The 15,715-nt window shown below is 36.8% G+C and overlaps 1 protein-coding gene across 6 annotated transcripts in view; it reads left to right on the top strand.

Annotated features, from left to right (window-relative positions):
* The window catches only part of SENP7 (SUMO specific peptidase 7), a 151,794-nt gene that overhangs the window by 37,452 nt on the left and 98,627 nt on the right, over window positions 1-15,715 (top strand). For 4 of the 6 annotated variants that reach the window (XM_053670309.1, XM_053670306.1, XM_037131628.2 and 1 more), the window contains one exon: window positions 8,947-9,144. The exons of the other annotated variants lie outside the window; for them this stretch is intronic. In XM_053670309.1, the coding sequence (XP_053526284.1) occupies window positions 8,947-9,144 (198 nt within the window). The remainder of the gene's footprint in view (window positions 1-8,946; window positions 9,145-15,715) is intronic. 6 annotated transcript variants of the gene reach the window in all.

Here is a 15,715-nt window from a genome sequence, read left to right as displayed (position 1 = left end):
GTCCAACAAAACTGTACTCACTTCACATACCAGTTCCAAGTCCCAAGTTTGTCAGTAGTACTTCTGACTGATATGTTATAAATTGGGGGTTCCCATGACCCCCTCTTCAGGTTTGAGAATTTGTTACAATGGCTCACAGAACTCAGGAAAACACATTACTTATATTTACATTTACAGGTTTATTATAAAGAATATAAATTCAGAAACAGCCAAATGGAAGAGATATAAAGGACAAAGTATGGGCTTGGGGTGCAGAGCTTCCATGACCTCTTTGGGTGTTTCACCCATTCAGCATCTTGATGTATTCACCAGAGACAGCTATATAATTCTCATCGTAGCACAGCACTAAATTGTAAAACTTTTTTCTTATCTCTGTCTCAACTTGTAATATGTGTATTTTTGTTTATACTTATATGTCCTAAGTTAAAAAAAACTTAAATTAGGATGAATTTTACTGTTCACATTTATATTGTGAACTGTCACATTTATTTATTTATTTTTTCAGGAAAAGTAATATTTTTATTAATATTTATATAATTTCCTGTGGAATCCTTTGTTCGATTTTGGAGATTTAATGGTCCTTATGACTAATTCATTCCTTTCTCAGAGACTTCCTTTTATGAAATAAATCATTTTTCTCTAGTGGACTGAATTAAAGTTATTTTTTAACCTCTTCAAGGGGATTTGACAAAAATTACACATTTAAAAAAAAGCATTATCCTCAATTTTAGTAGACATTTAACCTTTTAAAATTTCTTTTGGCTTTTGCTGTATTTTATTTTATTTAAAAATTTTTTGGTTATATGTCTTATTTATTTATTTTTTTAATTACTTTTCAGTTATAGTATTCTGTCTTTTACTCCCATCCCAGCCCACCCCCATGCCCCCCCACATTTAATTTAGATATAAGAGCATTGAACCTTTATATGCACCTACTAAATGATCATTTACAATATATATTTCATAGTTTGCATACATATATTTCAATCTCGTCATAGCAGTGGAAATGCTGCACAAAACTAACTGTTGCTTTTATTTTACTTTTTTTTATATATCCACATTTCACCAGTACACTTGACCTTTGGCATACTGATGTGTAAGGAAAGACTGAAAGTAAAAGGAACCCACAGTTGTCCTCATTCCCTTTCCTGCAGTGTCATTTACAGTGTAAGTGGTTTGCTAATACAAGAAATTATCTCAAGTAAGAAAGGATATAACCCTGGCCAGTGCAGCTCAGTTGATTGGTGCATTGTCACATAATCAAAACACTGCAGGTTCAGTTCCCATTCAGGGCACATATCTATCTTGTGGGTTCAGTTCCTGGTCTGAGAGCGTACATTCCCCAGTCTGGGTGCAAATGGGAGCACTGATCAATGTTTCTCTCTCTCCCTTCCTCTCTCTCTAAAAGCAGTGAAGAAAAAAATGTCCTCAGGTGAGGATTAAAAAAAATACAGGAAACAGTAGAGTACCTTGTTTATCCATGTTTTGTAGGATGGCATTACCTTGTGTGTGCACTGAATGGTTCAAATGAAATATGTAGCCTTAGCCTTTCAGGACTTTCAGTGCCTCTGCTTGTCTTATTTTCACTTTAAATCTCACAGAACTGTCACATATGGTGAGTCCACTAGAATATTCTCCTCATGGACATTTTGAATTCTATATGGAGCATCCAATATATGGTAGATACACACATTTTGAATGTCTTCTTGCTCATGTGCATGCTCTATTATCCTGTCAATTTATTTAGGAAACACAAGTTCAAAGATAAAATTATTAAGACTTTCAAGACAGCAACAGCAGAACATTAAAACAAGTTTGGGGCCTTGAACTGTTTGGGCCCTATGTACTGTTCAGATTGCATGTCTGTGAAGCTGGTGCTGGTTGCCAGGGAAATATGGTGGAAATGAGTACAAATACCAATTTTAGAGGTAAAAGATGATCATCAGTAGGTGATAAAAATTCAAAGTACAGTACAGCTGAAATTAAATATGTGTTATGGACTGAATGTTTGTGTTGTCCTCCCCTCCCCCAGATTCCTATGTGGAAATCCTGATCCTCAGTGTAATGGTGTTAGGAAATGGGGCTTTCAGAGGGTAATTAGGTCATGAGAGTGGAGTCTTCATGAATGGGAGTCATGCTCACGAAAAAGAGATTCTAGAGGGCTCTCTTACCCATTTTGCCTGGTGAGAACACAGTGAGAAGATGGTTGTCTATAGGCCAGAAAGTAGGCTGTCACCACATTCTGAATTTGGCAGTGCTTTGATCTTGGACTCCCTACTCTCCAGGATTGTGAGGAATACATATTTGTTGTTAAGCCACCCAGTCTGTAATATTTGTTATAGCTTGAGTGTACTGAGACATTATGAAAGGGGGCTAGGAGAGAGGTATGCTATTAATTATGTTAACTGTATGGATTATGGATTTGAAGTGTCAGTCGACTACTGATATACGTGGTACCTTAAAGTCCAAAGCAGTGTACTCCTATGTGTTTCGTGTCAGTGTTTTAAATTTCAAAGAATCAGCTGAAATACCTTTCTCATTCAAAAGATGCTTGCTAACATATTCGGTCAGGGGCCAGGTAACAAATTCATGTACAGTGGAACCTTGGTTCTCGAACTTAATTTGTTCCAGAAGGCTGTTTGAGATGTGATTAGTTTGAAAACCGAATCTCCTTTGTTCGTTGCCTCAGAGACATGTGAGTGATCATACAGGTATCAGCATTAGAGGGTTGTTGGGTTCAGAACTAAAGTGTTCAACAGATGAAACATTTTGTTTGTGAACAACTTGGTTGAGAACTGAATTGTTTGAGATGGCAGATGTTCGAGAACCAAGGTTTGACTGTACTGGGAAGGTGGTGTTCAAGGCAGACTGTAATAATGATTATATTTAGAGCTCTGAAGTTATTCTAATGGATTTTTCAGTCCAAATTTTGAAAAGTGGCCCTAACTCCATGTGGCTCAGTTGGTTGGGAGTCACCCCCAAAATGGGACGTCATGGGTTCTATTGTTAGTTATGGCACATGCCCAGGTTGTGGGTTTTGTCCCCAGTGGGGGTGTGTACAAGAGGCAACTGATTTGTGTTTCTCTTTCACAATGAGGTTCTTCTTTCTCTTTCTCCCTCCTTCCCCTCTCTCTGGAATCAATAAAAGAAAAAAATATCTACAAATTTTAATAAAATGTACTTGTATGATTTAAGTTAATAAAAATATTAGTCATTTGACTTTGTGATTTGGCTTTGATGAGGAAAAGTAATAAGGTGGGCTCATTTTCTTTTTTTTGCATTTTCTAAAAATATATTTTATTGATTATGCCATTACAATTGTCCCATTTCCCCCCTTCATTCCCCTTCATTCTCCCTCCATGTGCCCCCTTTAGTTCATGTGCATGTGTCATAAGTTCTTTAGCTTCTACATTTCCCACACTGCTCTTGCCTTCCCCCTGTCTATTTTCTCCCCACCATCTATGCTACTTATTCTCTGTACCTTATTCTCCCCTTCTCCTTCTCCTACTCCCCTGTTGCTAACCCTCCATGTGATCTCCATTTCTGTGGCTCTGCTCTTGATCTAGCTGTCTGCTTAGTTTGCTTTTGTTTTAGGTGTGGTTGTTAATAACTATGAATTGGCTGTCCTTTCACTGTTCATATTTTTTATCTTTTTCTTAGATAAGTCTCTTTAACATTTCATATAATAAGGGCTTGATGATGATGAACTCGTTGAATTTGCTCCTATCTGAGAAGCTCTTTATCTGCCCTTCCATTCTAAATGATAGCTTTGCTGGATAGAGCAATCTTGGATGTAGGTCCTTGCATTTCGTGACTTGGAATACTTCTTTCCAGCCCCTTCTTGCCTGTAAGGTCTCTTTTGAGAAATCGCTGACAGTCTGATGGGAACTCCTTTGTAGGTGAATGTCCCCTTATCTCTTGCTGCTTCTAGAATTCTCTCCTTCCTTTTAATTGTGGCTAATGTAATGATGATGTGCCTTGCTGTGCTCCTTCTTGGGTCCACCTTCTTTGGGACTCTGAGCTCCCTGGACTTCCTGGAAGTCTATTTTCTTTGTCAGATTGGGGAAGTGATCCTTTATTATTTGTTCAAATATGTTTTCCGCTCGTGGCTGTTCCTCTTCCCCTTCTGGTACCTCTATGATTCTGATGTTGGAGTGTTTAAAGATGTCCTGGAGGTTCCTAAGACTCCTCATTTTTTTTGAATTCTTGTTTCTTCATTGTTTTCTGTTTCTTTCTTCCTTCTGGTTGACTCCCTTGATTTTAGTCCCAGTTTTCTTTCCATCACTGTTGGTTCCCTATGCATTTTCCTTCATTTCACTTTGCATAGCTTTCATTTTTTCATGTAATCTGAGACCAAAATCAGTCAATTCTGTGAGCATCCTGATCACCAGTGTTTTGAATTGTGCATCTGATAAGTTGGCTATCTCTTGGTTGCTTAAAAGTATTGGCTCTGGGGCTTTGATTGTTCTTCCATTTGACCCATTTTTGGTCAGGTTGCGCCTGTTACCTATGAGAGGCGGAGCCTTAGTTGTTCACCAGGGCAGGGCAACCACATTGCTGTGTTGTGATGCTATATGTGGGGGCCGGGGTCAGAGAGGGAATAATGGCGCTTGCTTCGTGCTCTTTCAGATTTTGGTCCCTTCTGCCGCTTCTCACAAGCAAATTGGGCCCTCTGGTGCTGGTTCCCGGGTGGGAGGTCTTGTGTACATTTTAGGATCCTGTGGGTCTCTCGAACGAACTCTCCGGTGAGGCTGGAAGTCTCTCCTGGCACCTCAAGTTTTTTCAGTTGGTGCTTTTAGGCATTATTTCCCATATTGCTGGGGCCCTCAGTTGCGTGGTCTGTCTTGCTGCCTGTTTTTTGCCTGGTTTATCTGTGTGTGAATGTGTGTCCACGGCCCCCTAACCACCTTATGCGCCTCACTGGGTTTGCTCATTTCCTCCCCATGTCTGGGTCTCCCAACTACCACGTTTCCTGCTGCGACCCCTCTCTGCTGGCCACCAACTTTGCCCATCTTACTGGTCTGGATGGTCATTGTTGTCGGACTTCAGTACAGTTCAATTTTCTGTCTGTTCTGGTTGTATTTTTGTTTCTGAATCTTTGTTGTCCTTAAATTTGGTTGTGTGAGGAGGCACAGTGTTTCCATCTATGCCTCCATTTTGTCTGGAAGTCGTCATTTTCTTAAGGTAATATATTTTTGCATTTTCTAATGGCCTTTAATTACCTTTATTGTATAATTTGCATATAAAATATGTGTATTTTGTGTGTATATTTTGATGAGTTTTACAAATTTGCAGTCTCATAGTACCACCACCACAATCTGTGGGACATCCAGTACATCAGATAGTTTCCACATGCCCTTTCCCTTTTACCCTCCAACCCAGCCACCTCTGACTCTAGGCAATTACTGATCTGCTGTCTTACCAAAGATTAGGTTTATCTTGCTAAAGTTGCAAATATATAAAAACATAGTGTGTATGTTCTTTGATGTTTGGCTTCTTCCACTCATTGGTCTTCTTTTATGGTTGCTATGTCCTTTTTCATGCTTGAACATCCTTATAGTTGTTACTTTATATCTGATAAATTGTTTGGTCCATTTCATTTAGCTCTTCTTCTGGAGAATTCTCTTGTTCTTTCATTTGGGGCCTATAGTTTTGTCTTTCTATTTTGGTTGCCTCTTTGTCTTTGTTTCTATGTATTAGGTAGATCTGCAAAGACTGGTGCACTGTGCTATGTCACACGCTTCTGTGACTGGCCCTGGGCAATCTGTTTGGAGCTGTTAGCTATCCATAGCTCTGGTTCTCTCTACTGGGTGTGGGTGCATATGGAAAGGACCAAGCTGTCCACCAAGGCTGGCTTTTACTAGCTCTCATCCTGGGGGCAGGTCAGCAAAAGTCCTAAAGCACCCAGAAAGAAATCCGCTTCCACCTCCAGGTTGTCAGTTAGGTTTAGTCTGTTAGGTTTTCCCAAGAGCCTTTGGCTGTACTGTTCAGCTGGGTTTGTGCTCCACACGGTGGGACAAAAGGGATTTCTAGAAAGATGGCTTCTGTGATATGGGGAATGACTGAGCACAGAAATTCCTGAAGCTGACCCTGCAGCACTCTCCCCAGAGTTACCAGCCCCAGACTGTCCTCATATGGCTGTAGTACACTCTTCCCTGTCTCTGCCAAAGCCCAGGGTAAGTAGCTGCAAACAGTTTTGTGCATTGGACTTTTAAGAGGGTGACTGCATCTTCTGCTGTCCTCCCTGCCAGACACAAACCCTGCTGATTTTTACAGCTGGATGTTATGTGGGCACCTTTCCTGGTTCTGGTGCTCTAGGTTGGGGAGCCTGGCTTGGGGTTTAGACTTTACACTTTTCTTGGGGAACCACCCCTCCCCAACTCCCCCCCCCTCCAGCTGAGATATGCCTCCAGAACTTCAGCTGCCGCTGGTGGGAGGCTAGCCAGCCTTCTTGTGCCCTTGCACTCCCTCCAGTTTCAATGTGGCTTCTTCTGTAAGTCCTTGTTTATAAGGCTTCTCTCCAGCTAGTCATCAGTTGGTTATTCAGGATGATTTTTTAATAATTTAGTTGTGATTCCACTTTGGTCCTGGGAGGTTAGTGTAGCTTCCACCTACTTTGCCACCATCTTGGATTTTGGGCTTAGTTATTAATCATTTTATTTGGTCTTGCAGAAAAACAGTACTATTCTACCTCATAGAATAATTGTGAGGATTAAATGAAGTAAATTATTGTAAAATGCTTAGCATAGTGTCTGATACATAGTGCATATTCAGTAAATATTGGCCATTCTTAGGTCATTTCCTAGGAAACTTACATTTTAATTACTCAGTCTCCTGTATCTTCAACCTCTTCTACTCTGTTTACCTTTTCTCATAAGTTCTTAAACTTACACAGATATTTTCTATCTTAAGCTAAATAACTAAGAAATCTTTCATGCACCTCACATCTGTCCTCAGGTTTTATCCTGTATCCTCTGTTCACAGTCGCATGTCAACCGTGTGTATTTTTGTGTCTCTTTCCCAGTTCTCATCTCATTGTGTTCTGGTTTCTGCTTCCACCGTTCCACTCATCTACCCCGATAAAGTCACCATTGTGTGCCCAAATTCATTCTTATTGTCCTTTGACTTCAGTGCACCCAGTTCATTCTTCATAAAAGATTAAAGCGATCTTTTAATATTTTATTTATTTATTTTTAGAGGGAGGGGAAAGGAGAGAGAAAGGGAGAGAAACATCACTCAGCTGTGTCTCATCACCAACTGGGACCTGGCCCACAACCCAGGCCTGTACCCTGACTGGGAATCAAACCAGCAACCTTTTGGTCCACAAGCAGTGCTCAGTCCACTGAGCAACATCAGCCAGGGCAAAGTGATCTTCTAAAAATGCATCCCTGAGCTCATCATTCTCTTGTTAAAACTAGATTTCTATTGTTGAAGTCTCATATCCTTAGTATAGTCTGCAGGGTACCACCTAAACTGCCCATCCTTGTCTTATACACATTTTTCATTCTAAGCACTTGAACCAGGTAAGTCATTTAATTTCCTTTAACAAGCATTACTCATATCAGAGCCATTTGATAATTTTGCCCCAGCTTTTGGATAACTCTTCATTTTCTACCTGTTTCCTTTGGAAAAGGAAAGTGCCTGTGCTTTGAGGTTTTCGCTTAAATGCTGTGTTCTCAGTAAAACCTCTCCCGACTTGGTTCAGATAAAGTGCGGCTATCTGTACTTTTCCTTCATATCACTCATCACAATTGTAATTAATTGGGTAATTCTTCTCTGGAATATAAATACTATGAAGGGAGAACTGTAACCATCTTGTTCATTGCTGAATCTCCAGATTTAGAGTTATTCTGCTAGCGGGTATTCAGTAAGTATTTGTTGAAAAAAGAATGAATTCTTACTCATTCAAAGAAATACCACTCATGTCCTTATTCCTTAATAATAATTCTAAAACCTAAAGGTTAATTTTTAAAATCTCAAAGTGTTTGGAGTTTCAGTGCTTTGTATGGAGGTTCCCCTGAAGACTGGTAACCCCTCCTTTCAGAGGACCCGGAGACATAGTCCCAAGTGGCTGGGGGAAACATACGACTTGAGATAATTATATCTTTAAAATACATGAGCACGTTGCTTTTTGTTTGTTCATATTTGTTTGTTTGTTCAACAAACAACCAAAACCTAAAACTGGTATCAGGGAGTAGAATAGATACTCTTATGATTAAATATTTCTAGTTCTTTCAGCCATTCCTTATTTGGCATTGTTTCAAGACTACTTGGTAGCCTTTTACACTACTGGAAAAACTATTCCATGATTCCGTGATCATCAGCCCAAAGATGTATTGAATGAATAATGGGGAAAATGTCATGAGGCAAAAAGCTGGAAATACTTGAATTTATCATTCTAATTTTGAAATTGTTATAGGTACAATAAAAGTAAATGTTTTAAATTGGCCTACTTTTAGAAATAAGGTAAAATTATATCTGTAGTTTAAGACCATATAGGCTTAATGCTGTAGATGATGTATCGTTGCACCCTTGGATTTAATAATGTTCTCCAAGTCAATAAATGTTAAAGAGAAACATGTTTAGTGCAGAGTGGTTGCTTCTGTGTGAGCTGTGCAGATGTGCACTGTTCCTTTAGCAGTGAGAGTAGGAGGCCCTAATGGGTTACTAGGAATCCAACAGCTGTACGTGTGTGTGTGACTACAGTTGTAGTATAACAGACAGAATTCTGAAAAAAATCCCAATTTAAGTGAAATAGGCTTTGCTTTTTAATGTATATTTGAGAATGGTTAGGCACATTTCTTATGATATGTACTATTCTGTTTAATTGTTTAAAGAACTGAAATTTAGAATTCCTGGAGATTTTCATTTGTTGTAGTTTGTGATGAATTCATGCATTACTCATTGTTTAGTACTGTTTGTATTAATTATTTATGTGTGTAACAGGCAACTCAAAGTTATGTTGACGAATGTCCTATGGACGGATTTAGGACGAAAATTCAGAAAGACCCTACCTAGAAACGATGCTAATTTATGTGATGCCAGCAAGGTGCAATCAGACTCATTGCCTTCGACATCTGTTGACAGCCTAGAGACATGTCAAAAATTAGAGCCTCTTCACCAAAGCCTTAATTTATCTGAAAGGTATGTTGTTCAGTATTGATTTTGTTCAACTTACCACTATTAGAAATAAATCCAATAACCTTTAAAATAAAATAGTTGGAAATGGTCTTGAATAAAATCTGCACATGCAGGTGTGCCCCATTTGAAAATAAATCCTAAAGCTGACAATCTTAATTTATAAACTTGATGGTACTTCTATACTTGATTAAGTCGATTGACAGACTTATCTTTTAAAAACAAGTATCAATACATTAACTTTATAATTTGATTCACATATACATATTTTAAGATTCATTTATAATATAAAATGAAGATAGATATATATATATAGGTAATGACCTAGATTAAATAGCATTTTAAAGGTATACTAACATATCTTTTCTATTTTCTGAATCTTTAACATAACCTTTTAGGCGTTATTTACTCTAGGTCTTTACCACTTTCAACCCATTTGAGCTTTCTTGTATTTTACGTAGGTTTTTTTAAAAAGATGATATGGAAATATTATCATCAGATTTTTAATGTAAACACACAATTTAATTGTGAAAACCAGCAAGACCAGATTTGTGTTTTTTAAAAGAACTGTGTATGGCATTTGGAGTTGAAATAAGAAATTAGCTCTGGAAATTTGTGATCTGTAACATAATACTTTTAATGTATTTCCATGTACAGTTTAAACTCTTAAGTGAATAGTTTTTGGAAGAGATACTTTGCTTTTATTTAGAATAACCTGTCATCAGCTTTGGTTACATGGTCTTTAACTGAATAGCACTTTGTAAGTGTTTTAAGCTAAGATCCAGATAAAGTACCACTAATTTTCAACACAGTTATTTCAAAAATACAAGTAGAACTCTGTTAAAACACCTGCACATAATATTATACATTAATTTAAAAAGGATACTTTTATAAAAAGGTGAAAACATAAAAAGCCAGATAATGAGTATTCCTTTTTATATCATACCTGACGTAAATGTAATTTCCTAAAGCACTCTAAATCTTCGACAATTTAGCTTCAGTAATTTATGAAGCAGATTGTTCTCATTCAGGAGTCTAGCATTTTTCCTTTTTAGTGTGGGTGAACTAATCCCTTACAGTACTGATAGATTAAGGGAGGGGAGGGTGGGTTGATAGTTAAGGGATTAGTTTTTCCAATCCCTAAGACTTTTGAAAAGAAGCTTTAGCTTTCTTCCAAAGGACAGTCTCATCAGTTCCCTCATTTCATGCCTGTCCTTTTTTCAGCTAAACAGTATAATGTTTCATCCTCTTAAATGAATAGTTTGCCTTCTTGGCTGGTGTGGTTCAATGGATTGAGCCCGGTTGCAAACCAAAGGGTCCCTGGTTCCATTCCCAGTCCAGGCACATGCCTGGGTGGCAGGCCAGATTCCCTAGGGGGTGCTTAAGGGGCAACCGCACATTGATTTCTCTCTCTCTCTCTCTCTCTCTTTCTCCCTCTCTTCCCCTTTCTCTAAAAATAAATACATAAAATCTTAAAAAAATAGTTTGTCTCACCAGGAATTGTTAGTAGCTAAGTTACGTGTTTGTGAAATTTATAAAATACTTCCCAATTCATTTCCTGAGGCAAACTACCAGCTAGCTAGTACAGAACTTTATTCTTAGTCCAAGTTTTATAAATTTAACTCTTTCAAAGAAAATGCATCATCTTTGTTTTTATACTTGTTCCTATATCTGTATCCTCTCCTTTGAATATATGACTCCTCTATACACTCAGTTCTCCAAATTAGAACTTTGTAATTGTCCTGACTCCTCTTCTGTCATCCCCTTCACATCCAGGCATTTATCATGTCTAGTTATTTTTACCTCCTAAGTCTGGAAATTATCTCCTGCCCATGTTTATTGCCACTGTTTCAGTTCAAGCCACGATAGTTAACCACAATAGTTAACCAGACTGGGCTTCCTGTGCATAGTCTTCTTTGTTATTTTTGTGTATTGTTGCTATATTGTGTTCATTCTAAAAGCAGGTATTACTTGTCACTGTCTGGTTTAACATCTCTCTGTAGCTCAACATAACCTTTGGGATAAAGTTTAAACTCCTTAGCTTGGCATGCAAGGTCCTTAATGATCTCACCTTTGCCTGCTTCTAGCCTTGTATCTGTCTATGCCTCTTCATTTGTACTGTGTTTTAGAATTAAAGAACTATTGGTAGCTCACTGAACGTATAATGAATGCCATTTTATCCTCTGAGTTCACGATGTTTGTTCTCTTATCTTGGAAGCAATTCTCATTTTTGCATTTATTGATTTCTGTTGCCTTTTATTGTTGAGCTCATAGGCCATCTTCTTGGGAAGCCTTCCTTGATTCCACCTTCCATGTCTACTTTTTATCATTTTCTTTGTTTTGCTAAGCAGCCTGTTCATATATCAGAGAACTCATTATATTACATTGTGACTTTTGGTTTCTCTACCTCCCTGACAGTAAGCTTCATGTAGGCAAAGACTATTTTATTTTATTTTTTCTATTACCATCCCTAGAACAATCCTTAGTAAACAAGGAAGAGATTGCTTCTCAACAGAATTATATCTCTAGTCTCTTTGAGTGGAATGTAGTTTACTCTGTTAGAACCAATTATTTGCTCTGTAATTTGGTGGGGGGAAAAAAGAAAAGGGCTTATAAGCTTCAAGTAAGTAAATTGGAGAACTGTTTAGGGTATGGCTTTAGATAGATGTTTTCTGTCTGGTACTTGCTATCTGGAATGGTGGGAGAGTTATGCTTTTTTAAAATCTTAACTTTGACATGATGCCTTTTGTCTTATTTTTACTTAGCTAGGACTTCATTATTTCAGAGGGATGAATGGGAAAATTTATTTTTGGTTTTATACTTTAAGTTTTATCGAAATGGCATTTTGTTAGAAATTTTGTTTGCATTCTGGGATCTAAAGGTAGTGATTTAAATGTTTACTTTTACATGAGGACAGTTTGCCTTTTAATTTCAGGGTAAGATTGAGAAGAAAAATGGAAAACACATGATCCAAATCAGTTTTCTTAAATAACAAAGAAAAGGAGCAAGACTTTTAGAAATATCAGTCTAGCAGTATGTGAAATGAAAAAATTTCTTTTTAAAAAAGATTTTCATGTATTTATTCATTTATTTACTTTTTTAACATTTTTTAATTGTTGTTCAAGTACAGTTGGAGAAAGAGAGGGAGAGAAACTTCAGTTGGTTGCCTCTTGCATGCCCCCAACTGGGGACCTGGCCTGCAACCTAGGCATGTGCCCTGACTGGTGTGACCTCGTGTTTTGCAGGCTAGCACTCAATCCACTGAGCCACACCAGCCAGGGCACAAATTTCTTTTTAAATAAGTAAACCACACTTTATTATTTTTATATTTTTATCCTCGCCTGAGGATATTTTTTCATTGCTTTTAGGGAGGAAGGGAGAGAGAAAAACATCAATAAGAGAGAAGTATTGATTGGTTGTCTCCCACATGTGACCAGACTGGGGATCACTGGAGCCCGAACTGGGGCTTGGTCCTGCAACCCAGGCATGTGTCTTGTCTGGGAATCGACCCAGCAACCTTTCGGTTATGGGACAATACTTGACCAACTGAGCCACACTGGCCAGGGCAAGTAAACCATATTTTACTATAGTTTGTATTCTCCATATATGGTTTAACATCTTTTTTTTTTTTGGAGAAAATTTTCAGATTTTCATAAAAAATCTTGGTCAGTGGGCAAGAGAGAGCGTGTTGACACATAAATAGAAGGCTTTTGAGAAGATAAACCATCTTTCTCCTGCTTTAATCAGTTAGCACCAGAGGTTTTTAGAGAAATATGGAGACAGTATGCCCATATTTTTAGTAAAAGTTAGCTTCTGGTTCTTGAAATTTCCCTACGTGGTGTAATTATATTTATCCATTTTTCTTAAACTTACATATGTTTAAAATTTTAAAAAAGCACATATTCCAGATATTGTATTGGTAAGACTCATTGGACACTACAGTATGTCTAGCACGTTAAGATTTCTTTAAGCCAGTAATATTTTAATTGAGTGATAATTTATTCACCTAAAATTTAGCTTAGTAAAAATTTAGAAAATATGTGAATCTCATTAAGAAAATTATTTAAAAATTAATTTTTTTCTCTACATAGCTTAAGAGACTAATTTAGAAACTTTTGAGTTATATTATCTGAGATTAGAATGGATATATGAGAACCTTATTGAATCATAACAAAGTGAAAATTAAATTAGTATTATAATTTTAAAAATTATTGATTTTGAGACAGAGGAGGAGAGAAACATCAGTTTGTTGTTCCAGTTATTTACATATTTATTGGTTGATTCTTGTATGTGCCTTGACTGGAGATTGAACCAGGAACCTTGGCATATTGGGAAGATGCTTTCACAAGCTAAGCTACCTGACCAAGGCTACTATAATTTTTTTCTTTTTATATAATAGCTTTATTACCACATGTAATTTTGTTGTCTTTCATCAAGGGTTCCATTTCTAAAAATTTGCTGTTGACCTGAAGTTTATATTAATAGCTCTTACCAGTTTTTCAGTGTTCTTCCCCATTTACTCAGTTATTTGAATCTTACATTTACCTTGCTACTTAGGAAAGGGATTGACAGTTTGTCATTGGGAAAATAAAGAATCAGAGAATAACTGTGCAAAGACACAATAAATGGCATTACACTTCAGGCCAATATACTTTCTGCTTTATCTCACTGCATTACAAAATTTGTTTCTGCTTTAGTTTAGCATATATTTTTAAGTGTGATCTCAAAATATTATAGTTAAACAAATCCTGTTTTATTTTACTGATACTCTGCGTACTTGAGGTAAAATTTTATAGACTGTGTGAAATGACAATTTTTAGTCCTTTTATATTGAGATAGCATGAGAAATGAGGTGTACACCTTTGTATATATCTTTTAAATATTCAGAACCTCTTGAAATGCTAGCTGTTCTGTAAGACTGTCACACAAAGCTCTCTGTTTCTTCAAGGTACTCAAATTGAATAAGTTGCCAGTAGTTGGTGAAAGATGACTGGTCTGTGGCTCTGTGTATTGAACAGTTGGGTGTACTGTAGGCATTGCCAACTATTTAATTAGTTATTAGCTATTAGTTATTAGCTGATAGCATATTTTTATAAAGATTGCAGAACAGGATAAATTATGACAATTATGCACTGTTTGTAAAAGTGTAATTTATAACTTTGAGCAAGGTGTCAATAATAGGGAAACTAAAATGAGTTTGCATTTATTGTATACTTACGATGTATCCAGGACTGGTGCTAACCACTACATCTATTATTTTCATTTAATCTGAACAACTTTGTCAAGTAGATATTGTTCTCACCTTTTTAGAGATGAGATCAATGCTAGAGGACGTAAATTAAGGTAAGTAATTTACCTAAAGTATATAGTCATTAGGTGCTAAATCAGAACCTGACCCTATGTTTGTCTGACTCTAGAACCCTTGCCCTTAATTCCTGTGCCATACTGTTTTTCAGTCAAATGAACTTTAATTTCTTTTCAACAAGTAAAGTAGGAATTGGACTTTTTTATATGTCATATATGATGTCTGTTTCATTAACCTTTAAATATTCTACTTCAATTTTTTCCTTGTGGAATTGGTTCACCTTGTAATTGAGTGCTTTCTAATAGAAAGGTATACTGTGATAGACATGCTGAGATAGTTTTTTGAAGTTTCCGATAGCCTCAAAGGTATATAATCTTTTCAAATGGTTTTTGGGTGAATTTTGAAATTTTTCTTTTAGGAAAGACTTTTAGCTACTTGTTTAGCTTAAAAAGCTTCATTTATACTCCAGAGTTCTTTTCTCCCATCTCTTCTTTGCTTTTTCTTCCTTTGAAATCGAGCAGTAAAGCAACTCATACACGAATAGGACAATCCTTTATTAGAAGAGACTCCTAATATTTAAAAACTTTCCCTTTTCTTGCTGATATTTGTACTTTGTTCTTGTTGTTGATTCTCTTTAATGTTTTGTATAGGACTAGTCTTCAATGGACAATGTCTTCCCTACTTGGAGAGACAGCATTTTTTAGAGACTCAGTATTTTAAAACAAATTTAAGCATACAACATAGTCAGACAGTTAAAAGAGATACTAAATGATAGCTGACATTTCTTTGATGCGTTTCCATATATGCCCCAAATTTTCTCTTTACTTAAATATTATAGTTTCTGCATTTTCTTATAAGACACATTTTAGAATTTGGTAACAATAGGGGTCTGTCTGTAGAGATAATAATTCTTAAAATGAATGACCAATTTAGTATATCAGATTCTCTCTCTTTTTAAAAATATTTTATTTATTTATCTTTAGAGGGGAAGGGAAGGAGAGAGGGAGAGAATATCAATGTATTGTTGCCTCTCGTGGGTCCCCCGCTGGGAACTGGCCTGCAACCCAGGCATGTGCCCTGACTGGGAATCGAACTGTGATCTTCTAGTTCGCAGGCCCGTGCTCAATCCACTGAGCTACACCAGCCAGGGCAAGATTCTCTCATTTTTTAAAGTACAGTTTTATTTATACTATAATATTTACCTAGAAAAGGCTTGTTCTGACCTGAATAAAATTGTTCTTTGCTAATATTCCTGTAGTTTTCCTGAAGTTT

This window comes from Artibeus jamaicensis, unplaced genomic scaffold (assembly GCF_021234435.1).
Source record: "Artibeus jamaicensis isolate MK-2021 breed Jamaican fruit bat unplaced genomic scaffold, CSHL_Jam_final contig_558, whole genome shotgun sequence".
NCBI lineage: Eukaryota > Metazoa > Chordata > Mammalia > Chiroptera > Phyllostomidae > Artibeus > Artibeus jamaicensis.
This window is presented reverse-complemented; position numbering and strand designations above follow the sequence as displayed.